The sequence below is a fragment of the Sardina pilchardus genome, chromosome 17 (genome assembly GCF_963854185.1).
Source record: "Sardina pilchardus chromosome 17, fSarPil1.1, whole genome shotgun sequence".
In the NCBI taxonomy this organism is placed as follows: Eukaryota; Metazoa; Chordata; class Actinopteri; order Clupeiformes; family Clupeidae; genus Sardina; species Sardina pilchardus.
This window is the reverse complement of record NC_085010.1, coordinates 4,816,469-4,844,303: the sequence shown is the minus strand read 5'-3', so window position 1 is coordinate 4,844,303 and position 27,835 is coordinate 4,816,469. Positions and strand designations below refer to the sequence as shown.

Below are 27,835 nucleotides of genomic sequence, written 5' to 3'. Positions count from 1 at the left end.
CCCCATGTGAATTCTGCAAATAGAACAAAGCACTGCAAAGCGCACGGACTTGCTGTGATATAGTGGGAGAGTGATGGAGATTGGGTGATGCTTTGCAATAAATACAATCATTAGGTAGACGGGATGTCAGTGAAAAGGGCACTGTGTCTTTAACGCTATCCCTGCTGCTGAAAGGTTGGTTTCCTTGCATCATAGCGATTGTTTCCGGAGAGATGATGCAGAAGGCAATTGTGTTGTGTATGGTACAATTAGCCCTTTCCTTTGCAGCCGTCTTCTTTTAAGTCTACGTGTAAACCTATACTGATGTTGTGAAAAACCGCATTCGCACCTATGACAGTTTGACATGGTGAAACGGAAAAGCCAGGACGATACGCAGCCGGATTATGGCCGAGGCATCCCCTTCCCAATACAGACATTTCTGTGGCGACAGACCAGGTAGGCTAAGTCCGTCAGCTTATTAATAGGTGGCTGAAAATGGAGGCTGGTTTTGCTTCGAATAGTCTATTTATGAAATAGAAATTTAAAAAATTTACCTACACCGACGCATTTTCACCACTGTCAAGGTCGAATTGGCCTAACGATGTCACACCCCCTTTTAATTTGAATTGCCTTGAAAAAACTGTCATCGAAATGTTTGCTGATTTTCAGTGTTCCAACATCTTGTTTTCCAGCGCCTTTCTGCGTCCAAAGTTGGGGAAGCAGTATGAAGCATCCTGTGTGGTGAGTGTTAGGGGCCCACAGCAGAAAAAAAACATAGTTTGCACAGATGTTCCCATAGGCCTATCTGATCTTATTTATATTTTTATTTGATTCTCCATAGTTATTTTACTCAAATTGTTTGAATGATCAACTGATGTTTTCCCTTTCTATTAGTTATTTATGTGGCTTAGGCTACTTTGCATTAAAATAAGCCTATGTTTGATGTCTGACAGATTGTGATAGCCTGCTGTAAAACCTCAGAGGAACGGTAGAACCTAATGTCAATACTGTAAGACAGGGATCACATTGGAAATAAGTGGTAAAGCTTAACGCAATGCACAGACCATACCTAGCCGTAGGAAATATGCTGCCTCCCGCTGGTCAATGTGATCCCTGTCCATTGTTGCCTTTGACATGTTTTGCTTATATCTTTATAGTCATTTGAGCGTGTGTTGGTGGAGAATAAGCTCCATGGCCTTTCCCCTGCATTGACTGAGGCTATCCAGAGCATCCCTCGTCATGAGTTGCTACAAGCAGCACTGCCTCATGTTCTTCACTGCACCTCCATATTGTTGTCCAACAGAAACAAATTGGGTAATATTTATGCACTTTGGAATATTCTGTTGGAAGCTTAAACCACTGAGTCTATCTAGAATAATAGATCATGGAATAAATGCAATCATGAACAATAAAGAGAGAGGAAAATTGGCAGTCGGCAGTGGTCCTTGGTCAGAATTCTGGGCTGACATTTGTTAATGTTAGAGACTGCTAGCTTCACCACAGTGTCTGTGGTCTTAACATATCAAAAGACAAAGCAAATTTCCATCCAAAATGGGATTACTAAAGATGCAAAAGCCTCGAAATCCGTCAGACCACTTTTCTTTTAAATGAGCATTTTGTATCAGGCTCCTATATTTCGCCTACAAATCAATATTTCAGACCAGGAAGAGAGTGGTATTTAGTAAGTTTTGAAGCTAAATTATTTCATTAATTTACACTATATGTGAAGAGCATTCACTCACAATCATCTCATTTTTGACAGAAGTGGCTTGTAGAGGCTTTTGCATCTGAACTCTTCAAATGTTAATTTGAAATGTTTTCTTCTTTCTCTCCACTCCACAACTAGGTGCCCTTTCTGGTAGGCCTACTAACATTTTGGTAGATTAATTTAGCATTGCCCAATACCCAAAATATTAGCTTTCAAAAGTGTTTCAATCATCCTGACCTTATGTACCTCTGTAATTAATCTGTTCATTTTTCTTGCTTGAAATCTAGACATATTGTCAATATGAAATCTGTGACCGTAAATGATTTGTGCATGAATGTTTATGTGTTTCTATGTCTTCAGGGCACCAGGATAAGTTAGGTGTGGCAGAGACAAAGCTTTTGCACACATTACACTGGATGCTACTGGAGGCTCCTCAGGAGTGCCCTCCAGGGTATGGGCAGGGATTGGGCAGCAGTCATGCTCTCCTGGCTAACCAGAGTGCGGCATTCCCCAATGCCTCCACAGAGGAGGATGAGAATGTCCGTTTCAAATTGTACCAGCGCAGCATGGCCACTGTTGAGCTGTTCATCTTTCTGTTTGCTCCTCTCATCAACCGAATAAAGGTAAGGATGTAGGAATTTGTATGGGCAAAGATGGCAGTTTTGGCTCTTTTTTTGTAGGCGAACTTCAGAGGTCTGTCGAACGTTTTTTGTGACTGCAGAGTTTTTGGGGGTATGCTGTGATTATTAGTTCAAACAGCTAATTGTGTAAACTGTTAGGAAAGTGTGATATTTATTAAATTTGGTTGATCCAATCAGGGGTGCGTTGCTAGAAAGTGTGGTTGGCTAACTTCTGTTGCAACCTTTGTAGTGTGATCCATCGTTCTTAGATTTGGTGTTTCTAGAAAGGGTAGTTCGAACTCTTAATTGCAATGTTTGGTGATTTGAACAACTACCCCAGGGCTGTTGCACTTGTGTCGTTCCTTGGTTGGTGATGTCGTCAGTGTCAGGAGCGCCCAACCAAAAATCACAAAGTTGGTGTTTTTCTTGTGACTCAATGGTTAGGGTATGCTGTTCATTGAATAGGATATAGAATGGATTAATCAAGTATTGTACTGTGTTCTCTGATGTTAAAATAGTATATATTCATATACTTACTGTGAAACGTGTTGTTCGCTCTGAATAATAAAAAAGTGAGTAAAAAGTCAACAGTGTGCGGTAGAGCGATTACTTTTATTAGTATATATTCAACTTTGATTTATAAAAAAGAAACTCAATTGCATTTTTACAAGCCCAATTAAAACCTTATATTTAGGCTGGGTATTGAAATGGTCATTTTATATAATCTTTATTTATAGAGTGCTTTTCTAAACATAGTTTCAAAGTGCTTTACATATATAAAATAATAAACAGAACAAGAATAACACAAAAATGAAATGTCTAAAACAATACTGTAAATAAGACCATATCAACATGGGCAAGAATAATTTTTTATTCATTTTTGACTAAATGGCGCCCTCTTTGGCAACCCCAATTGAACTTCAATGGCTTTGTGATATTTGACATCGCAAGTAGGCTTTGTTAGGCTGGGTGAACCCTGCCTGAACTTCCAGGGAATTTGAATTTCGCCCGGCAGCTCAGGCTGGAAACCAGCAGATCTATTTTCGCTGTTTACTGCCAGAACCTTTGGCTCCAATCAGAAACGGCCAGTAGATACAAAGCGCAGCCTCACCAGACTAATGTTCAATCTTAAAAGATTGAGTTTAGTATGGTGAAAACCATTTCCGCTATTTCCATTTCCCGCTATTTCTAAGTTCAAGATTTTCATATGAAGGAGGGCACAACCATGACAAATGTTTATGATAGCTTTTTGGTTATGCACAACCTCCCCTAATTCATTGAAACCAAGACAAACATGGTTTCCATTCTATGTCACCTTTAAAAAACGGACTTAGCTGGTCTCTTTCTTGCTACTTATGTTTATTTGAGTGTTGAATTGGGCTTTGATAGGCTATTGTTATAATCTTCACAGACTCTGAACAGCTGATTGAGTAATGGCATAGTGGTTAAAGCAGTTGACTTTCCTTTTGGTTCTTGCTCTTGAACAGTGTTTTTCAACCTTTTTTGAGCCAAGGCACACCTTTTTCCTTGAAAAAATGCTGAGGCACACCACCAGCCGAAAATGTTAAATAAAATGAAATTTTATGGAAAATGAAATTAAATAAAGATCTGTAGCCCGCATTAATGATTTCAAGTAATTCTTGTCAAAGTGTCTTGAATAGGAATCAAATGAACACAAAGAAAATTATTTCTATTCACTCTTTTTTAGACCACTTAGGTGAAATTGGATAATTTCCCACGGCACACCTAACAATTTGCCACGGCACACTAGTGTGCCACGGCACAGTGGTTGAAAAACACTGCTCTTGAAGATTGTCCTCTTGCTTCTGACTTCTGGAAATACTAAATAAAGTAGTGCAACTTTATTTGAATTTTTTTTTTTTTAAATGATAACCTAATCAAGGTTCTAAATTAACACCCGCCAACCCGACAAATGCGTGTAAAAATTCATTTTGACGGGTAAAAAACCCCTTACTAGCCACTTTGGCTGGTGGTGAGTGATAGAAGAAATTGTGTCCTGATTAAAACAGTATAGTGATTCTTAACTTGGGCCGCCTGCACCCCACTGAGAGCCGCAACAAACTTTCAGTTTTGCACCTGAGGGCCGCAAGGGCCGCGGGACTGCCATCAGGGGTGTCCAAACTACGGCCCGTGACGCACTTCAATGCGGCCCTCCGAGCATGCATTAGTTTATCATAGATCCGGCCCGCCACGCACTTAGGTTATCATTGGCTGTTCGCTACTTTTTTCCAGCAACGATGTTGTGGTTAAAGGAACACTTCACCGTTTTTTCATATTAAACTATGTTATTCCCTTAATTAAGACGAGTTGATACATACCTCTCACGTTTCAATTTCTAAAACGGATAGTTCCGGTCCTTGATTATGATTGGCTGAATCGCATTCGATGCCGTTGTATATAGCACTGTAATGACGTCACTTTTCTGAACCAATGAGGGAACAGAAAGTGGTCGAAGGAAAACTCGTGAAGCATCCGCGCACTGTTGGAAAATATCAATGGATTAAGAACCCCTGTAAACCTAATAATTTCTGACCTCGCTAAATATGGAAAAGTTTCTGTTACAAAGTACTATTACTATACACGGTAGGCAGACGCCCAAAATATTGCAATATGAACGTCAATTCATACTATGAATGCTTTCCATCACAATTGCTAATTAGACTCCTTTTCTCCGGGGATAGTGTTGCGCAGGCCCTCTTCGGCCGGTTAATTCGAGAGGTACCAAACACAAGTAATAATCCTAGCTGCAGACCGGTCAGAGGCTACAGTGCTGACCTGGGTCGCTATGCTCACCTGGAAATAAACATCTTGCCAAAGCTACAGAGGGTTCAGGGTGTGCTAAGGTTCTAGATGCCTAATCCCAGACTACTAATAAAATCAGCGATCCATCACAGTATAATACAATGGTCAGTTCTCCTAATAGCATGCCACCTCCACTTGATTAGCCTGTACGGCCACGAGAACTAATCCTAGCCGTTCCTTGTGGCTCACCGTAACCCAAAGGATATCTAATTGCCGCAAGAAAGCCATGCGGGTCAGAGTTTAACAATTTATTGGACAGGTGCAAGTTATTCATCCAACACATTACAGAAGTACATCTAAATGCATAGTGTGAAAGTTACTTCAACAGGTTAAATGAATTACTTAGGCTATCGTGCAAAACAGTCAGAGAATGAAAATACATTACCAGCTCAGAGGATTGAAGACTACACACCTACTGTGCGGGAGCATCTGACAACAGAATAACTCCCAGAATAATGTGTTGATTTCCCTTTTATACTAGGTTACCCAGTTTGTGACAGGTTAAGGACATTTGAGAGTAGTCACATGTTTGGAGGTCGACAGGTTAAGGGTTATTCCTTTAGGGATCACATGGGGGATGCTATGGGTGAGACTGAGTACCATTGTTTCCTTCCGTGCTAATCAAATACAACATCACAACGTACACTGCATTTACATTGTCTGTGGGACAGAGACCATTGTGTTCCTCAGTGGGTATCAGTGAAGACAAATACATTGTATTTACATTTCTTGCTTCCAAGCTAGTTTCTCATGTGAAAAGGTAAAAGGTTACTCAAAGTTGCTGTATTTTTCATAGCTAATCAAGAGTCCACATTATGATTGAAGGAAATGTCATCAGCCTGAGAATTGGGATCCTTACAGCACGATATAGCTTCGCGTCGTACCTAACAACGCCCTTAGCTGTTCGATTATACAGTATAACGCACGGCCTCTCGGGGCTTATTCACTGGCTCACTCACTGGCTCTGGTGCGCGGCGCAACTTGATAGCATTTAGCTAGCCCAATGCATTCATTAGGATCCGAACAGAGATGAAGTTAGAAGCGACCAAACACCTCCATGTTTTCCCTATTAAAATACAGTTACACGAGTAGTCACATGGCTAAGTATGGTGAGACAAAATAAAACGTGGTGCATTTCTAAGCAGGCAAAAGGGATAACTATATTGTGTGGCGGAATAACATTGGGAGCACTTAGACTCTGCGCAGTAATATCCTCACTCCAAAGTGAAACTGAAAGTGCAAGAGTGAGGATATTACTACGCCACACAATATAGTTATCCCTCTTACCTGCTTACAAATGCACCACGTTTTATTTTGTCTCACCATACTTGTCTCACCATATACGGCGTGTTTGTAGAACTACTTTTCCCAGACACATTTCAACCAATTTCTCAAACTGCCGTTACTAGTTCTAAATGGATGGTTGCTATGGCCAAAAGCCAGTCGTTAGTTCTAATCTCCCGTTGTCAAGCTGGCATATCCCAGGATTCTGATGAACGATAACTTTGAAAGATTGCTATTTTTCTTAGCCTACTGCCACCCAACTAGCTAAAAGCCACCTCCGTCATATGCTAAATGTTACTATGATCTGAACGGCTGTATTTTACAGCTTGTATTTAACGTGACAGTGCATTTAAACTTTCACAACGAGTTTGGCGAATTAATATTCAAGTGTGATACGGCCAACAAATTGGAACTACTTCATAGCCGTGCGTGTATCTAAAGTTAATGCACACCTTATAGAACGCAGGACAATGGGGAACTCAACCGAGCAGTGGAATAATAACTGATATCTCCTTGTTATAAGTTGTAAAAACGCGAAGACAACAGTAGTTCCACTACAGAGAGGTAAACTGTGAGAGGGCAGGCACAGCAGTCACTCGAGTTAGTTACCTCTGTGTTACATGCATTCTCCCATTCACGGTTCTGTCACACCCACAGTACACAAGTTCTAAATGAAGGCAGCCATATGGAAGAGCCCTGTTTTTTAGTTTTTTTAAATGCCTCAGATAATCAGTCTCAAATAATCAGCCTTTGTAACTGTGCAGTGTATAAATATTTTTTATTTGATGGCTGATCACCTTCACCTCTCCAGAGGTAAATACCCCTGATGTATGACCTGAGATGATTACACTGTCTGGCCAGCTAGACAGGAGCTGATCATCATTCTTAATTCACTGTTTAGCGTGTCGTATACTAGCTGTTTAAAGGTTAGACATAGATTTAAAAATGCAGAATATGACCTAATATCTTAGCCTTGTAGCCTGTTTTGACTGTATGTGATCATTAACTCCATTTCACCTGTATTTAACAATTTGCATCTACTGCAGGAATCAGATCTTACCTTTAGATTGGCCAGTGGTTTAGTAATTTGGCAACCAATGTGGGAGCACCGTCAGCCTGATGTACCAGTTTTCTCTGCCTTCATCAAACCTGCACGCAGCATTGTAACAGGTGAATATTTTGTGATGCAATGTTAAAGGGATATTCCACCATTTTTGGAATTAAGCTAATTTTCCACCTCCCCTCGAGCAAAACAATTGATATTGACCTTTTTCCCGTTCATCCAAACATTCTGTGAGTCTGGCGATACAACTTTTATCTTCAGCCTAGCATAGATCATTGAATCGGATTAGACCATTAGCATCTCGCCTGCTAGCATCACGCTTAAAAGTGACTAAGATTTCCGGTAATTTTCCCATTTAACCCATTTAGGCCGGGAAAGCATTGGCGCATTTCTACCATTAAGGCCGGGAGCGCTGTTGCGTCGTTCTACCATTGAAGCCGGGAAAGCGTATACGTCAATTTTAGCATTTAAGGGTTTTTTTGCATCAGTTATCGGCCTCTGGGCCAATGAAATGCATCAGAACAGACACGAGGGAGTGTCGTGTAGTCTTGTTCCTCGTGACATTGTTTTTAAATTTTTCGAACACCCGTGGAGGACTTTGATAGCGAGGAGATATCGGAAGATATGACTTTGAGGAGTTTCTCGGATTCGTTCATTATTGACTTTGGTGCGCTCCCTCCCTCATGTTGCCTGCATTTGACATAGGGCTGGTAGGTTGCAAAACTGATACCCTACTGACTCTGTTTGTCTAATTGATGGATTTAACCCTGATTCGGATTAGGCTACACCTGCTTTTAAAAGGCGGAACATCACCACAAGACGTGTGTTGTATCATGTAGCACTCTGAGTCTTTTTAATGTGCACGTTCTATAATTAATGTAGTACTCACCAAAATCACAGAAATCAACATTGCAAAACACATATCCCAGGCATATTTTCTTTGGCTTGTTAGTTTTTTGAACATTTATTTTATGTAATGACGGAAACATAATGAAAACATATCATGAGACTATGCGCGATTATTTCCCTCTAGCCAAAATCCTTGAGAATGAAATCTAATTAACTTTCACGTTCCTCTTAAAGTGACAGGCACTCAATTAGACCTACAGTACATATCACCACTGTAACGTCAAGACAAGTGCAATAGTTAAAAAAAAATATTTTTTAGCTATAAGTAATTATGCAGATCATAAAATACTATAAACTATTAACAAAATATATGGAGTTTATGAATTCAAAATATGAAATAGAAACATGACAAGCCATCATTTTGTATGTGTGTGTGTGTGTGTGTGTGGAAGGTCAAGCAGAGACTAGGATCACCAGGACTGTCAATGATCACACATTATTCAATATTACTGATAGCGTGAAGGTGGTGGCCCCAATTTGCCATTTTTGGAATATAGTAAACACAGTCACTTTTTGAAACTATTACAGCTTGTGTAAGCCTATCAGTAAATTCTGACCATACTAATAATATATAACCAGTCAACAGATGTCAATCAGAATGACAAGCTGTGGAAAATGCACTCGTTTCTGATGAAATAGTGCTGTTCCTGCACTGACACAGTACATGTTTTATTTTTGTGAAGGTGTAACTAAATTAACTCAATTTCCCAGGAAAGCCACAGGTGTAAGCTCTCAAATACTTTTTGAATTTTGTTTCTATCTCCTACAGAGGCTGAGAAATCAATAACTTAGTAGGCGTTGACACAATTGCTGAATTTCCAGAAAAACTTCAGGCTTTTGGGGTTTTTCCTGAAATCGCCCTTAGGTTTTACAGGCTTTTTTTCCAGGCGCTTTAGGCCTTAATGGGTTAAGACAAAGTTAGAAATATGCAATAAGACAAACTGAAAATGAGACCTGCCGATTTTCTAGGCTGATTTGACATGGAACTACACTCTCATTCTGGCGTAATAATCAACTCAAGTCAAGTCAAGTTGATTTATTCGTCTCCCTTGGGAGAAATTTGGTTTAGAGACAGGGTACTGCTGCAGACATACATAGAACATACAGAGACAGCAATGTGTAAGACAATATGGACAACCATACAAAGACAAAGAGGAGGGTACATAACTGGCAACCAGATAAGGACCAAAGTGCAAGAGGAGCTGAGCTGTGCAAGTCTGCCCTACCTGATGCTTAAAGCTAATGCACATTTAAAGTGCAGTGCATAATGTGCTGGTGTGCCAGTGCACAATAAAGTGCTAGTGCATTCCAAAGTGCAGTGCACAATAAAGTGCTAGTGCATTCCAAAGTGCAGTGCACAATAAAGTGCTAGTGCATATCAAAGTGCAGTGCACAATAAAGTGCTAGTGCATATCAAAGCGCAGTGCACAATAAAGTGCTAGTGCATATCAAAGTGCAGTGCACAATAAAGTGCTAGTGCATATCAAAGCGCAGTGCACAATAAAGTGCTATTGCATATCAAAGTGCAGTGCACAGAAGTGCTAATGCATATCAAAGTGCAGTGAACAATAAAGTGCAGTGCACAATAATCAAGGAACGTTGCAAACATACTATGGGCGCAGTGATATCACGCACTACTAGGCCTACTGCTTGTTGCCTATGGGGACTATTTTCAGGTGCTGGGTGATGTCACTGCGCCCTTAATACGTTTGCAACTTTCCTTGATTATTACGCCAGAATGGATGTTAATGCAAAATATGTCAAAATGTAATTTCTTCCACATAAAAATATTTTTTTATCATATTTCTATACAAGATGTTCAGTAAATTGTGGGCTATTTAACAAAAAAATATTCTCTTTCCCACCAACAACATCAAATTATGCATAAAAGCTAATAATGAAGTCAGAAACAATGGTTTAGATTTATTTGGTCTATAAGAATATTTATTTGTCTGTAAGGAAATGATACAGTAGCTTCTACACGCAGAGCAGCCAACAAAGCTTGAATTTCCCCTTGGGGATCAATAAAGTATATCTACCGGTATCTATCTTATCTATCTATATCTAAAGCCTTAAATGGCTACGCAAAGTAAACTATTTGGCCCACAATCCCAGCAGAGAAGTCAACCCCATGTAAATGATCAATCCCAGAAACCTGTGAAACTTTACTGGGGTCTCTGGGGCCACTGGATGTCCACGTCAAGTGTACAGACTGAAGTGACACTAATTTTTCATGGCTTATCTTCAAGTATCAAAAACATTCTGTGTCATAAACCCCGTAACCAATCATATCAAATTGCAGCTTATGTTGCCAGCCATTGGACAGCTGAGATATTAGACGATTGGTGATCGTTAAAATTTTAACAAAATCAGAACGGTTAGGCACAAATTAAATTAATTTTGATGGCATTATAACCTCATAACACGATGAACGGCACTTCTGCCATTGTCTGAGCGGTCTATAGATAGGTGATTACCTACCTAATAACTTTCTGTGCTCAGGTAGGAATACTGCCCCCCACCCCTCCGGCCCACGAACCCGAGAGCAAATCTTGTTTAGTGCTGCCTCAAGTATTAGGCATTGTAAAACAAATCTCCTAACCTTGTTGTAAAACTATTATTTTCAAACACTTGACTTAACTTTCTTTTGCATTTCCATTTTGCTATGTGGGTAACAACGGAAGCCAAAAGAACATCTCCTGGGATCATCAAACTGTGCCCCTCACAAAGTGACAGTAACCCTGGGACCATGGTAAGTGATGTTAACAGCCAGTGCATTTCTTGCTAACTGACTGGTGAAGATGCAGTAAGCGATCATACGCAATTTCAAGCCCAAAACATTTTGTGTTAGGCTATATTCAGCAATCATCTCCTCATGATCTGCTAGCTGCCCATTCTGTGAATACAGTATAAAAAATGGGGTAACACTTTACATTACAGATCAGTAGTAAGTGGGTAATATTATGGTAATATATTTGCAATTTCATGGTAATGATATTTTTAAGCCACATATTACAAATAATTAATGTATAATTTCTAGACAATTACTGTGCAATTACCATACAACAACAATGCAAATAACTTGGGTAAAATAAAATGGTAATAACTGCTGTAAATATGTACTTACAAAGCAATGAATATGTAGGATTTACTTATTGTGACATAATATTTCTGTAATTATACCAACATGATGGTGCTATGAAGGACTAAATGTGACCTTCCACGGCGAAATCAGTCACATTGTTAAGATTTAGTAACATAGTTATTACGTTTTCACGAAGGGGCATAATCAACCTTCAAAACGATACCTATATCTAATGAATTGAACGTCACATTACTGAAATATAAACATTCAAAGGAGTTGAGTTCATCCTGTCATGCCAAGAGAAAAACGGAGAAATCTGCCTCTGAAGTTAACCGTCGGCTCAACACTCACGAACGCTTTGTAAGGTCGCCGCTATTTTAAGATTTACGGTACTTACTTGTATACAACGACACAGCACGCGGATAGCTTGGTGGTTGTCAATGAGTGCATTTACCGTATATTGGAATAGAGCTGCAAAAACGAGACGCCTCTAACTTCCTGCTGGAATTGAATTTCTCACCTCAAGAAACTCACGTTTTTAGACAGTTTTCGGCGAAATGTATTCTGTCCCAAGTCATTTGCATTGTTGTTGTATGGTAATTGCACAGTAATTGTCTAGAAATTATTTGTATATGTGGTTTAAAACTATTATTACTACCGATCTGTAATGTAAAGTGTTACCAAAAATGGTTTCTGTAGACAGCGCAGGCTCCAAAAAACTGGAATCAAACAAAGAAGGGGCAGCCTGTCCCCCAAACCGAAACTAAACCCTGTGTGGAGTTTCTCTGGCAATGCTGAAGGAAGGGCGTGAGCTACCCCGCTGGAGTGATTCAGTCAAACTAATCTGATCTCTCTGTACAATGATACAAAAGCTAAAATGTGAGAAATTCAACTATTTGGCTCACATTCTAGGCTATATGAAAGATGGACTTTTTTGTTAACATAACATAAAAAAGCCTATTGTCAAATAGCACCAATTTTGCCTCTGGGGCTGTTCTAAAGTAAATGAGCTTATATCTCAGCCATTCTTTATCCAATTGCCATCAAACTTGCTGTGAGTGCTTGCTCATGCCATGCAACGCCATCTCCTGTTAGTGCACTGCTAGGCCCCCACATTGCTGCTTGCAGCTATGCAACACTGTTTTTGTATATCGAGATAATGTGCATGTGTTTTACAATATTTTGCTCAAATTTTTACTATTTAGTATATCATCTTACTTTTATACCTTCCAGGGTGTTCAGGTGGTCTGTGAAACAAGCCAATCCAGTACCTCTCCCTCTGCTGGAGGACAGAGTTGTCGTCGTGGTAATTCTGTGGAGAGTAGTGGTCTCTCACAACAGCCTTCACAGAAGAGGTAAGTGTGATTTAAATTTAAATATGCAAATAGTACTAAACTAGCCTGACCAGCCAGACCCACATCAAGATGTAGGGTCTGGGAACTCACCGTAGGCTTGGCTCAGTCGGAGGGGTGGGATAAACAGTTGTCTTTCAAATTCCCTCTCCACAAGGATAACGCTAAACGAATCATCTTCTTGTTTTCAAGTAGCAGGATGTGTAACCTTCCCTCTCCACGCAATACGATATCGCTAAATGAATCACCTTCTTGTTTTCAAGTAGCAGGATGCGTAACCATCGCAACTTCTGGTCGCATGTCAGTCACCATGATGTTAAAGGGATATTCCACCATTTTTGGAATTAAGCTCATTTTCCACCTCCCCTCGAGCAAAACAATTGATATTTACCTTTTTCCCGTTCATCCAGCCATTCTGTGAGTCTGACGATACAACTTTTAGCTTCAGCCTAGCATAGATCATTGAATTGGATTAGACCAGTAGCATCTCGCCTGCTAGCATCATGTTTAAAAGTGACTATGATTTCCGGTAATTTTCCCATTTAAAACATGTCTCTTCTCAAGTTAGAAAGTGCAATAAGACCAACTGAAAATGAAACCTGGCGTTTTTCTAGGCTGATTTGACATAATGATTTGACGTAATAATCAAGGCAAGTTGCAAACGTACCATGGGCGCAATGATATCACGCAGCATCTGAAAATAATCCCCATAGACAACAAGCAGTAGTGCCTGATATCACTGCGCCCATGGTACGTTTGCAACTTGCCTTGAACTTTCAGTTGTGGATAGACCAAATACATTTTGGCTGGGCTTTACAATTAGCCTTCATAAGTTCATAAGTAGCCCACTGCTTGCCTTACTTAAAGGTATCCTATGCAATTTCAGGTGTTTTTGCCAACTGTAGAGCTCCCCACTGTCTAAATACTCTGCCGTTGTAAATAGCCTACTTCTTGTGGCTTGTGTAATTAAAATGCTTTTGTTGTGGAGGCGAAGGATTAACAATAACATCTCCAAAACCTATTTACTGACAAGGTTATATTTCACGATTCTTGCATCTTTGGGTCATGCATAGCTGGTTCTCTCGTCAGCGACTTGCTACAGCTATGGTGTATGGCTATGCTAGGTGAACGATTCCCCTATCACAAGTTTGTTTACCATCAAATTGGCTTTCAAATTACGTGCAGAGGCAATTTGAAAGACAACTGTTCATCCCACCCACAGGCTTCAGCTCTGTGAATGGTCCGTCCCCAGACTATACATTTCTGTATAGTTTGGCTTACCAGGCTAGCAAAGTGTACCTTTAATCACCACTGATATTATACCATGAATGGTTTATAGCGAATTTGTTTGCTTATGCAATTAAATGTTTTTCTATAATGTTTTCAATGCTTATCTGTGACTGCTCTCTCTACACACCAACGTGGTTCTGAATGATGCACAAGCAGTGCAGTTTTTCCATTGTTGTTATTAGCTATATGCTTAAGTTCAAGCTCAATATTGATCATTTTTAATACAAGCTAAATCTATTACATTGTTCTCCAATGTTGTGCTTCTCACCCTATCACAAAAGACTTAATGCATTGTGATTTGTGTTTAATAATTGCTTAACAATTTTTTCTGCCATACACACAGATTGTTTTCATTTAAAGGAACACTTCACCGTTTTTTCATATTAAAGGAGAATTCCGGTGTGATATTGACTTAAAGTGTGTTGAAATATGATACCGAGTGTGAGCGATTGTCTCAGAGCTGATCTCGACCTGTCAGCTGTTCTCCGAAACCCGGCGGTAGCTCAGCAATAGTAAACCAGGTTTTCAACGTTTGTGCCTCGGGCATCGGCGTGCCGTGCAAATAAATCACTGTTTTACACCATTAATGAGGCTCAAAGTAGCTCCACACTTTATTGGTAGACTTCTGAGGGCCCTGACATTTAAAACGAGACATCGAGAACTTTGAAAAAGCACTGGTTGCTTACTTACATGACTGTTTATTCAGGCAGTCACTTTCGAAAGTTTAGCGGTAGCAGCCATCTTGAATATAGTCACGTGACTGATTCGTGACTGGTTCACGTAATCGCTATGTCTATGCGTGCACTAGTCATGAATCAGTCACGTGACTAAATTCAAGATGGCTGCGACCGGTAAACTTTCGAAAGTGACTGCCTGAATAAACAGTCATGTAAGTAAACAACCAGTGCTTTTTCAAAGTTTTCGATGTCTTGTTTTAAATGTCAGGGCCCTCAGAAGTCTACCAATAAAGTGTGGAGCTACTTTGAGCCTCATAAATCGTGTAAAACAGTGATTTATTTGCATGGATAAGCCGATGCCCGAGGCACAAACGTTGAAAACCTGGTTTACTATTGCTGAGCTACCGCCGGGTTTTGGAGAACAGCTGACAGGTCGAGATCAGCTCTGAGACAATCGCTCACACTCGGTATCATATTTCAACACACTTTAAGTCAATATCACACCGGAATTCTCCTTTAAACTACGTTATTCCCTTAGCTAAGACGAGTTGATACATACCTCTCACGTTTCAATGCGTGCACTCACTGGCTCTGATGCGCGGCACTACTTTGATAGGTCTTAGCTAGCCCAGTTCATTCATTAAGATCCAAACAGAGATGAAGTCCTTTAATAGACAACAGGCTAAAACATGTTAGATACAGTATGTGGCTGTTTTTTTTTCAATTAGTTGATGTAGTTTAATTTGTCAAATCTGAGGTAGTTCTGAGTACAGAACACCATGATTCTCCAGGACATGCTGCCTAATTGTTAGTTAACTCTATACAGCGATAACATTTAGTCAGAGGAGGCTCAGGCACGTCATGTAAGTTTAAGCTGCTATGACTTCGCGCAGGTGTACAGATATTCTGTGAACGCTCCAGCCTTCATACACACAGCGTGGCTCTGATGCTAACCCCATTTAACTGCCTTCTATGTGCCACAAGCTCCTTGCGGGATTGTTAATGGTTTGAAATGTGAAGGCAGAGGAGGGGCAGATCCATTGAGGGAGAGAGATAAAGAGAGAGATAAAGAGACATGGGGGCAAGGAGAAGCTGCTGTTCGAAGGATGGTATCTAATTTGAATAGTACAACATTCTGTTTCTCACTGTCACCATATTTTAAGGTTTTCGGCTCCTGATGGTGTTGCAGTGTCCTTCTCACAGAAGGCACGGTATGCCACGTTTTTTGATGTGGCAGTACTGCGTTGCCTTCTGCAGCCTCACTGGGTAGAGGAAGGTGTTTACTGGGCACTTATGTTCTACCTGCATCGGCTCAGAGAGATACTGGAGGAAAAACCCCATAAACAATCAGAACCACCAAACACAGCACTACCACGCCCCCGGAGTTCCTCTATGGTGGCTGTGACGCCCTCATTGGTCAACACACACAAGACACAGGTATGCCTTAAATCATGTTACTTCAACAAGTGATTTTAGGGTCAAAGCTCTAGAAGATTAGTGTTTTCTGTCATGTCCTTGTGTTTTTTATCCTTAGTTCTTGTGTTTGGACTCTTAGTTTGCCTTGTTTCTTTTGCCCTCCTGTCTGTGTTCTGTGATTACCTTCCTGTTTTAAGTCCCTGTGTTAACTTGTATTTTCTCTCTTTTTGTTTTACCCTTTGACCCCGGAAACGGATATGTTGATGTGTGTATGTTGAGAAGTATGACACTTAGACCAGTCGCAGTGGAAATGGTAGCCACGGAGTTGTCCTGTTCTGAACCGGAATAAAGTTACTAAAGTGATATAAATGTAGTGTTTATTGGGTCTAACACCTGTCTTTGTAATGTATGCATCCTGTTGTGCATTTGGGTTCTAACCCCCTGTAGCATTGTGACAGAATGGACAAACCAGGGGGACTACAAAGACACAGGGTGCAGATCATCAAGCTATTCGCATGCGTCCTCTCTTCTCTCCTAATTCACTTATTTTAAGATGTCTCATCAAGACAAATGTGCTGACAGCAAAATGTGCTTGTTTTTAGGACAAATTTGCTTAACACACTGGCAGACAAATTTGCTTGTTTCGGGATGAGATGTGTTAAAATCAGTAAACCCTTCTTAAATAGTTAAATAAGCAGTTTTTTGCAGTGCAGTGCCGTGCAGAGAAACAGCACACAGGGTTTTATTTTTGTTTTGGGGGATAGGCTATCCCCACCTTGTTTGTTTCCAGTTTTTAGAGCCTGGGCTGCCCTTATTTTAAAGTGTACTCAAGGAATGGGCAGCTAACAGATCGTGAGGTTATTGTTGAATGTGACAAAAATTTTATGGACTTGAAATCACATACGTTGAGTGCACTTTTAACAATCCGTACTGCCTGCGGTCTACCTCTCGGGAAGTTCAGAACCCAGCTGCATAGATAGGAACTGATGTTCAGGTCATGGACCCTGGATCGTATGATGGTATTACTGTAAATGCTGAGCTGTAGTCAATGAACAGTGAAACAGTGAACAATGAAACACAAGTTAAACAAAAAGCTCAACAAATAGTTTCTGACACTATGCATCCCTTGTCTAGGGAGTTCATTAAAATGCCCTCAGGTAGACGTTTCAGAGCTGCAACTGCAACAAAAAACATTTACAAAAAATCATTCATACCAACTGCAATAACACTTCTAAATTCAAAATAGGCTTTTTCATATTTGTATACTCTGCTGCTTCTGTATTGTGACTGTGAGTTGTCTGTGTATTTATTAACTGTGTCTTTGATGTATTTATTGTATTTATGTTTTAATTTATGTTTTAACAACTACCTGTGGAGCCAAAGACAAATTTCCACATCTGTGGACTAATAAAGTCTTTATTATTATTATTATTAACAGCATCCACAAAGGCTTATGCCCGTGGTAAAGGCCAGAGTGCCAATCACTGCTGATGCACACATATTCTATAGCGTCCTCCCTTCCCCTCCTCTGTTGTGTACAGCTCTCCCTTGTGGGGGAGGGGCCTAGGAGACCGTTTTGGGCTTTAGCAGAAAGGGTGGAGGGACTGAGAAGTTGTCAATGTTACATTTGTATCTCCTGGATATGCACAATCCTGCCTAACCAGTAAGCCTTATGGTCATGTGAATATCATAATTTCTTATAAGTAGAATTTTGCAGTGTGGTTAGCCCTACTTATTTATTCTTTATTCATTGCCCATTCATTATATAAGATTGGGAACCCTGAACCTATCTATCTACCTACCCCCTATCTTTCTACCTACCCCCTTGCTTTGTAGCAGAAAATGCAAGTATATTAGGGGGTCCTCATTTTTGCCCCTTTGTCTTCACTTTTAGACAAAAGTCTAGTCATTTATTTTTATGGAGAGAAGTATTGATAAGATTATCGGTATTAATAAGCAGCATTTGTATCGATATCGGTATCGATAAAATCCTAACAATACGCATCCCTACACAGGACATGCTGAAGTGTAATGAAGAGGAAAAGTCTCTAAGCTCAGAAACCTTTGGTAAAGTGTCTCTTACCAACCTGAGGAGGCAAGCTGTTCCTGATCTATCTTCAGACCTAGGCAAAAATATCTTCAAGAAGGTAACACCTAGAATGCTCTTGAGTAGATCATTAATCATGGCTATACTGTTGCTATTGCCCCATGAACTGCATGCCATCCATTTATCTCCACTTCAACCAGATCAGATTCAGATTCAGTCAAGTACAAATGCTCTCCTATCTTTAACTAATGGGATATTCCTGGTCACAATGGGCCAGCACTGGTTTGTGTACAGGAAGGTTTTAAACTATACGTTTACAGTATGTATATTTTTACAGTTCATGAACCGCCGAGATGACCGTGAACGTAAAGGTTCAATACCGTTTCATGTGGGAGGAGCCAAGAAGCGTCAACGCCGTATGGGTGTTCCTTTCCTGCTTCATGAGGACCACCTAGAAGTTTCTCCTACAAGAAGTACCTTCTCTTTCTCCAGCTTAAGTGGTCTCACAGATGACCGACGACCTCTTGACCGTGGTGGTTGGCAGGCAACAATTATGGGTAAAATACAGTAAAACAACCAACACGATTGACATAACAAAAGAGATCCCATGCTGATGTATCAGTCATCATTTGGGGGCCAAGCAGGAACTTTGCTGCTTCAGCGAAGCTGTGTTTCTAGCTTTTTGTATTATGCTTCTTTCATCTGCAATGGGAGTCTATGGCAGCCCATAGAACCGTCTGGTAAAAAGTTGTGAAATTTGGTGCAATGATTGGGGACAGTCCCATGAATCATCTCACTAAGTTTCATGTCGGTACCTCACAGGCTCTAGCGCCACCAACAGGCCAAATTTGGATGTGCATTCATACACGTAACTTTTGACCCGTCGCTCCGATTTTCAAAAATCAAGGATTTTTGGAATCCTTCAACCAAGCTAAGTTCAACACACCTATGACATCAATTTCCTCCATGATGGATTTTCCGCCATTTTGGATTTCATCAAAAACACTTAAAAGCTATCTCCGATCAAAAATTTTGTTTGATTGACACCAACCTTGACACACAGCATCCTTAGACAATGCCTCACTAATGCATTGCCTTTTGTCTTCGGAACTAATACTGTTCGCCCGTAATAGCCAATCAAAATTTGCTGCAAAGCTGCCAAACAGGAAGTGAGCTCATGTCTCAGCAACCCTTTCACGTATCAAAACATGGACCCAGGACCCGATCAGGAGAGCGGCAAAGAAATTTGCTGACTTTCAACTTTTAGGGGGTCCTGCAATTAGCAAAAAGGCATTTTGGTCTGTTAGCTGTTGATATGTTTGGAATTAGAACTTTCTGGGGCCAAGCAGCCAGTTGTGCTGGTGGTGTGTGTCTGGTAATATTGTGGGAGGTCCTTAGGCTGATGCAGCCCAACTTGTAACATCAACATAATTGATTCGGTCGCCATATTGAATGAAATGAAAACCACTAAAACATTTTCACAGGTCACCAAATAGATCAGTAAAAAGCTATTGGGATCATAATAAACAAGATAGTGAATATCATTGTAACCAAAAGCTGATTGGGTTTTACTAAAGCTTGCTTTGCTAAATCGTGTGTGTGTGTGTGACCAGCAGAGTATAGCCTACACACATCTGCACTTGCCGATTTGAACTAATAACTTTCACTTTACTTTGTTTTGACTGACAAGGGGTTATAGCATAGCTTGTGTTTGTGAATATACTGTGCATTATATGGTTGTGGATTCACTTGACAGGCTTGTCTGTGTTTTGTATATTGTAGGAAAATTCACTCGGCGTGGCAGCACAGAGATGGCGACAGACACTGACAGTCTGTCTGTAAAACACACCCATTCACATCACAATCTGCCAGAGCATACCAACAGCCATGTAGACAATACCATCAAAGAGGGCGGTAAGATACACCCAGCTATTTACACTTACAGTATATACACTGACTGTACTTTGTTGCCTTGCTGTCTTAATAGACAGGTCTCTCACAAGACAAGATTACGAAGACTGTAGTGTCCTCAACAGTTGGTTTAAAGATGTGACATTGGCACACTTTGCTCCTCTCTACTGCAGCATGCCGCTAGCCTTAACCCTATTGTCAGCTAGCTGAACGTTGGCTAACAGATGCCTCACAAATCAAATCAAATGAACTTAGCTGGTTTCAATGGTGTGATTTTAAAGGGATATTTGGAAATGCGCTCATTTTCCACCTCCCCTCGAGCAAAACAATCGATATTTACCTTGTTCCCGTTCATCCAGCCATTCTGTGAGTCTGGCGATACAACTTTTAGCTTCAGCCTAGCATAGATCATTGAATCGGATTAGACCATTAGCTTCTCGCCTGCTAGCTTCATGTTTAAAAGTGACTAAGATTTCTGGTAATTTTCCCATTTAAAACGTGTCTCCTCTCAAGTTAGAAAGTGCAATAAGACCAACTGAAAATTAAACCTGCCGTTTTTTTCTAGGCTGATTTGACATGGAACTACACTCTCATCTGGCGTAATAATCAAGGCAACTTGCAAACTACTGGCACTACTACTGCTTGTTGTCTATGGGGACTATTTTCAGATGCTGCATACGATATCACTGCGCCTATGGTACGTTTACAAGTTGCCTTGATTATTACGCCAGATGAGAGTGTAGTTCCATGTCAAATCAGCCTAGAAAAACGGCAGGTTTAATTTTCAGTTGGTCTTATTGCACTTTCTAACCATGTCATGTTTTTGAATGGTCGTGCATCATTCCCTCAGTTTGCCTTGAGATGGGAGAAATACGGATTTCAATGTTGGACTTCCTGCTTTCAATGATGTAAAAATCATCATTTTACATCATTGAAAGCAGGAAGTCCTATACATGGGTTTCATTGAAATTCGTATTTCTCCCATCTCAAGGCAAACTGAGGGTATGATGCAAGGCCACTCAAAAACATGACTAGTTTTCTAAAGATACAAAGCTTAATGCTAATCGGTGAAGTGTCCCTTTAAACTTTATAGGCATATTTCATGAAAGACGCTATTAGGGATGTAACGATGCATCGTGACACGAATAAAAATCGATACAAATGCGTGACGATTCGCACCGGTTGATAGAAAAAATGAATCGCGATGAGTCACGTGACTTACTAGGTACGGGGCACAGAACGAGGGAAGACGACGGTAGGCAACAACTTTGAAGTAGAGTGTGTGTGTCAGGGTTCGTATGGGTGCTTGAAATCTTTGAAAATGCTTGGATTTTAATGTGGTGTTTTCAAGGTTTGAAAAAGACATCATTTATGAAGTTGTTATGTTTTTGCCACGCGTTCGCGTCCAGTTTGACGTGTTTGGATTTTCCGATAATGACAGCAATCTTGTGATGCTGATAATTGACTTTTAATTTCTGCGCGTGTCAACTAGTCTAAGCTACTGTGCTTGAACGAAGTTAGCTGTGACAGACTAACCTACTGGTTTTCATCGTTTTAACCACAAAGCCTGTCGACCTTAGGTCTACTCAATTGTTTAGTTAACACCTTGTCATTTCGCGTTTGTCCCGCCGTTCACCTCCGTGCGCCCCATGTTATTCAGAACATATTTCGGGATAGCCATCTCACTATGAGAAAACGTATGACGATAGTGCTAAGAGATTAACACGTTGGCATGCTTGGTAAACATCAGTCTTGCACATAATATTGAGCTGATTTTTTTAATGGAAATGGCTTACTGTAGCATTGTGCTGATAGATGGAAAAAAGTCGCCTATATAAAGGCACAGTCTGAATTTTAATCCTAGCTCTCCATTTAGTGTGTGCACTTGAACAACTATAATGATGTAGCATATAACAGTAGGGCCTGCCATTTATTTTAAGAGGAGAGGTGTAGGACGTAATACTTTGGAAGGAGAGGGAGTGGTGCAATTTGATTTTCTTTGGAGCAACCTCTTCAAACAGCATCAATATATAAAAAAAAAAATCGTGATAAAATCGTATTTTGAACAAAAAATCGTGATCATATCGAGTCGTGAGTTGAGTGTATCGTTACATCCCTAGACGCTATATTTCCATTTCTAGAAAACAAACAGAGATTTTGATGAAAATTGTTTAGCTTGGATTTCTCAAGAACAGAGGCACGTAGAGATAAGCGATTTATACCCACTGAGAGCTTAAAGTCTCGCCTTTCAAACAAGCTATAGTATGTGTTCATAGCTATAACAGAATATACTGTTACTGTACAAAAATCGTCAACAATGATCTAGATTGCTGGCACTCTTGAACAAAGCTTCCAAAAACAGCGTGGCATTCAAAGTGTTAGTTTATTTGTAATCTGTAGTGTAGGTTGGTGACGTATACTTCTTAATAAAGGACATCCATATATCTTGAGAAAACAATATGTACTATGGTGTGTTTTAAAATATTATTTTCTTAAGAGATCTTAGCAATTACATACAATTTAACTTGATGTATGCCTATTAAGATGTGTTAAGCAACCTTTGTTGCTTCGACTTGGAAGCATGTAATGACATGCTGGCTTAACATTTCTATTTGCAAGTGAAATATGAGCCTGGTAGCCACTAACCCAAGATTGTTTTCAAAGAAATGGCACTATTAGATGATAAATGATTAGCTGAATGGTTAGGATAATTACGTTCCCCAGTAAAGTGAACTTACCCTGCTCAATGTGTTCTCCAACACTGTGGTAAAGTTAGCCTGGAATTAGTCATTTACCTGGAATATAAAACATAACTAGACATCTTGAATATTAAATGAATGTCTAAATTTAGGCTAACTTTACTGCTGTTCTTTCAACATATCAGTTGTCATAGCTACAGATTCTGTAACCATAGTCACTTTTTATTATATGATCAGAGAGGGTTAACGCGGATCTTTGATATGATTATTATATGTAATGGTGTTTATTTTGTCTTTCTGTCAGTGCAATCTCAGATCTCCACAATCACCATGGCAACATTCAACACTACAGTGGCATCGTTCAATGTGGGCTATGCTGACTTTTTCACTGAGCACATGAAGAAACTTTGCAGCCCTGTGCCCAACCCTGAGATTTCCAATGAACCCCTGGCATGTGCAAATCTGCCCCGTTCTCTAACTGACTCATGCATCAATTATTCTTCGCTAGAAGAGGGGGACAACATTGATGGAACCAATAATTTCATCCTGAAGAATGGCATGCTTGATCTCACAGTAAGACTAACATTAAAAGGGTTCATACTCACAATTGTGAACATAGTGATAATTACAAACATACTAATATTAGCAGTAAATGCAAATATTCTAATATGTAATGTAAGTTTGTTTATGATATTTGTTGATGATTGCAGCTTTGACTGTGAAACTTACATTCACGCACTACATTAGACTTGCTGTAATTTTGTCACACTCGTGAAAGATGTAGTACTATTGCAAATTACCTACCAGTAGGGCTATCAGTCTACAAGCACTAGAAAACATTGTTTAGATTTAACTCAATGAAATAAAAGAGCTCTTAATATTTCATATTGTTGGTTGGTTTAATGAAAAGTTGTTGTCCTACATGGGCCTCCAACACATTGCTCTCAAGCTACCAGTCACTTGCCGACCCCTTCTGAGCTTGCCAGAGGCTGAAGCAATGCTACATTTAAACTGTTGCTGCGAGGCATTCCATCCTACGAATTTAATAAAAAGTAAATGGTTCATAATTTAAAAAAAAAAAAAAAAAATCAGTTTAGTCCACTTTGCTGCGCAATAAAAGGTTTCCATTGCAGCACAGGAAATGTTCAGTGAACGAATGGAAGCAGCTGCCTTGTCTCGCAAACAGCGGCTGGAAATATCGACACACTGTCAACTATATGGAACTTAACAGTGAACCATCAAATACCCCCCAGATTTCCATCAGGCCCAACATTTGGCAATATAACCAAACAGTCCAAAAGTAAATGAAATTCCAAACCAAACCAAAATCTTCTGCATTTGATAGTCTACCGGTATGCCACTCAAACGATATGCATGTCTCTCAATAAAACACATGTTGGAAATAAAGGCCTGCCTCGAATACAAGCCATCCCCAAATAAAGGCCTGTGCCTTGTGCAGCCTAAGTTAATGAAAGACCCCAGCCATAATTTGAGGATTTTTAGGTAATAAAGTTCCTCACCTACTGTATGACAAGCCTTAACACCAACCTCACCTTTCCTCATATGTGATGTGTTATTGGTCAGTTAGGTTACTAAGTACAATGTGTTAAGTAATTGTACATATTATTTATTACTGTAACAAATGTGTAAGTGCCATTACCGAAGGAAACATGTGAGTAAAGAAGGGTGGAATGTTTACCAGGAATGTTCTAATAATTTAGAACATTCCTGGTAACAATACCTCTCATCTGTTTGACTCTCATCTGTCTTTTTTCTTTTTCTCTTTGATTGGATTTCAGGCAGTGCTCCGTGCTTTGTATGCAGTGCTCAATCATGACATCAGCTCACGGGTGTGTGATGCTGCACTCAGTATCATTGAGTGTTTGTTACAGCTTGGCGTTCCAGGAAAGAACAAGTGTCAAAGCGGCTCGGACAACAAGGAGAATTCTGAAGCAAGATCCAAAGATGGAAGCAATCTTAGGGCCCCAATGGGAGAGTTTGGAGTGGGGCCTGATGGAGGAGGGGGCGGTGGAGATGGGGGTGGAGGAGATGGAAGCGATAGCAAAGATAACATAAAAAACAACAAGCAAAAGGTATGTGCCATGTACATTTGTATATGATTCTATACTATATATGTCCTTTTTATTTTCCTTTATTATCAACTTATTTGACACTGTTATGCTAATAATGTAGGGTTTATATGCCGTCACTTTTAAGAAAATAAAATAAAAAAGTAAAAGATCACCGCTCATCTGTGTGAGGTGCAGGATTAAGAATAAACTTGTAATTTTAAAGCGTACGTTTGGCGGAAATTGAAAATAAAGCTATTTTCTGAATGAAAATAATTTTCGCTCATCACGCAGTACAGAGCTAGCACGGGCAGGAGCTACAGTCCAAAATCGCAAACAGTGGATTAGCATGGGGCAAACAGCCACACGCTTTCAAAATCGCATTTTTAAACCACTAACATTGCTCAAAACAGCGCCAAACCTCATCAGTAGCTTGCTCTAGGTGTCTACACATAAAACGAAGCACCAATCAGTCTGTAAACTTTGGAATAGTCAGTATACACATAGAATTAATTCGAGACCGCAACCCCATCTGAAGCACAGAAATGTCATGCGAGATCTCACACGAGAGCTCGTGGACTTTCCTTCGTGAGGAGCTGGAAGGGTTAAGTGTTCATAACAGTCTTCTTTTATAAACGTTGGGTTCGTGAGCCAAGTTGTTGGTGCTTCGTTTTATATGTAGACACCTAGAGCAAGCTTCTGACGAGGTTTGGCGCTGTTTTGAGCAATGTTAGTGGCAGTTCAATCTGTGAAGTGTAACGGCCGATAGACCAGTCGGAATGTGTTTTATGATGTACTGTACTTAGGGATGATCACCATAGCAGATATGATACCCACAATAGGATGTTAAAAGTTTGATTCTAACTGTGTGACTCTTTTCTCTATCTCATATCCTCACATACACACACTTTACAACACACAAACTTGAATTTGAACACACACACACACACACACACACACACACACACACACACACACACACACACACACACACACACACACACACACACACACACACACACACAGGAGGAAGAGACTTCTTCCTTAAGCCCTCATAGGTTGGCACTTACTATGCTGATCAAGATAGTGAAATCACTTGGCTGTGCCTATGGCTGTGGAGAGGGTCATCGAGGCCTGTCTGGAGACCGGCTGCGTATGCAGGTGAAATGTCACATTCATTCAATATAAAGTGTCATTTTTTATTGTGGCCAGCCTAAGGCACACCTGTGCAATAATCATGCTGTCTAATCAGCATCTTGATATGCCACACCTGTGATGTGGATGGATTATCTAGGCAAAGGAGAAGTGCTCACTAACACAGATTTAGACAGATTTGTGTACAATATTTGAGAGAAAAAGGTCTTTTGTGTAATTTATATAGAGAAAGCCTTACGCCTACCTTACCTTGACAAGATTTGGGAAAGATTCTTGAAAGATTGTAGTCTTTTAACGAATGTCCCTCATTTAAACTCAAAAGACTACAATCTTTCGTGCTTTGCACGTCGCCGGAGTTCTAAACCTCCACCTAGCCATTGTTTCCATCGAACCGGTCACCTCGTCGGCCGTTATCGCTTACTTAACATGCAGGCTATGATGGCAAAATCACTGCTAAGTTAAATAACACACATTGTTTTAATTATACTATCATTGTAATCATCATTGGAATTGTATTGTCTTCAGTTCATACAATGCACACATGCAACTAAATTATGGTTTGCTTCTTAGACCTTACACAGTAGCTTAAAGGTAGTGGCCATGTTTCCCAGATTCGTTAAGAAGCTCTTAAGGCCAGTTCAAACACAAGATCCGCGACGAGACGAGCTGCAACATTCTAAAAACCAGCAACGTTCTAAAACTCTGCAACTAAGATTTGACATGTTGAATCTTTAGCGACGGCTTGAAACTGCTTGCAACTGCTTGAAACTTTTGATTCACACCGCCGCAACTGCTCTCCGCAACCGTCTCAGACCGTCGCGAATCTTCGGTTTGAACTGGCCTTTACAGTAAGTGCTAATATCTTCTTAGGAGTGCTCTTAGAACGTTCTTAGAGCGCTTCTAAGAAGTTCTTAGCTCTTAAGAGCTTCTTAACGAATCTGGGAAACCCGGGCAGTGTCTCTTGGATGTCTGTCTGTCAACCAGGTTCAGTTTATCAACGAACTATTGACTTTAGAACGTCCGCGTCAGAAGACGTAGTTATCAACAATGAACAACAACTTTTAAATAACAACTAGGTTATATAGATAAGCAAATGATATGCAGTTTGTCAGCTTCTTAAATAATGATAATAATGATGAAAGATAATTAAATTGTAAAATATAATTGGTTATCAAATTATTTTCAAATAATAATAAAATAAAGGAATTTTCTATACAAATAAAATAATATATGATTACTAATTTAAAAAATGCAGGGAAATCGTCAATTCCTTCGCCTATCCACCTTTTGTGGTTACTCATTATTTTGGCTATTCATTTTGTATTTTATAAATGTCTTTCAGAAGCTTTAGTCTTTTAATTACAGTGCATGAAAATGCACTGTACTGTTCTTCCTAGGCTTCAACTTCTTATTATTCTTCTTCTAACGCACGCAATTCAGCTTCAACCGCTTAACGTAGAAACTCCATTCAAACTATGTCGCGTAGGTCTTACTTACGCGATGTGTGCTTTGTATTTTTCAACTTTGTAACTTTTATACTTTTTAAACTATTAGTTAAAAACTATTACAATTTCCCCCATAGACTTAACATTGCTCATTATGACATCACGGCAGCAATTAGAATCTTACGCCAGGTGGCCGGCCACCTGGGCACCAACTGTCAGTTTCTCTGGCTTTAAGCATACAGTCTCTTAGAAGACTACATATCCTGTTAACTGTTTCCTCTGTCCACAACTGTTTCAAAATAA

The 27,835-nt window shown here is 39.9% G+C and overlaps 1 protein-coding gene across 1 annotated transcript in view; it reads left to right on the top strand.

Moving 5' to 3' along the window:
• Window positions 1-343: 343 nt before the first annotated feature.
• LOC134061853 (protein unc-80 homolog) overlaps window positions 344-27,835 on the top strand; it is a 114,351-nt gene continuing 86,859 nt past the window's right edge. Inside the window, exons 1-14 of the mRNA XM_062517658.1 lie at window positions 344-435; window positions 672-720; window positions 1,137-1,293; window positions 2,048-2,310; window positions 7,461-7,584; window positions 11,071-11,138; window positions 12,705-12,826; window positions 15,954-16,227; window positions 18,222-18,353; window positions 18,591-18,810; window positions 20,036-20,164; window positions 23,168-23,436; window positions 24,663-24,956; window positions 25,962-26,093. Of these exons, the coding sequence (XP_062373642.1) occupies window positions 344-435; window positions 672-720; window positions 1,137-1,293; window positions 2,048-2,310; window positions 7,461-7,584; window positions 11,071-11,138; window positions 12,705-12,826; window positions 15,954-16,227; window positions 18,222-18,353; window positions 18,591-18,810; window positions 20,036-20,164; window positions 23,168-23,436; window positions 24,663-24,956; window positions 25,962-26,093 (2,325 nt within the window). The remainder of the gene's footprint in view (window positions 436-671; window positions 721-1,136; window positions 1,294-2,047; window positions 2,311-7,460; window positions 7,585-11,070; window positions 11,139-12,704; window positions 12,827-15,953; window positions 16,228-18,221; window positions 18,354-18,590; window positions 18,811-20,035; window positions 20,165-23,167; window positions 23,437-24,662; window positions 24,957-25,961; window positions 26,094-27,835) is intronic.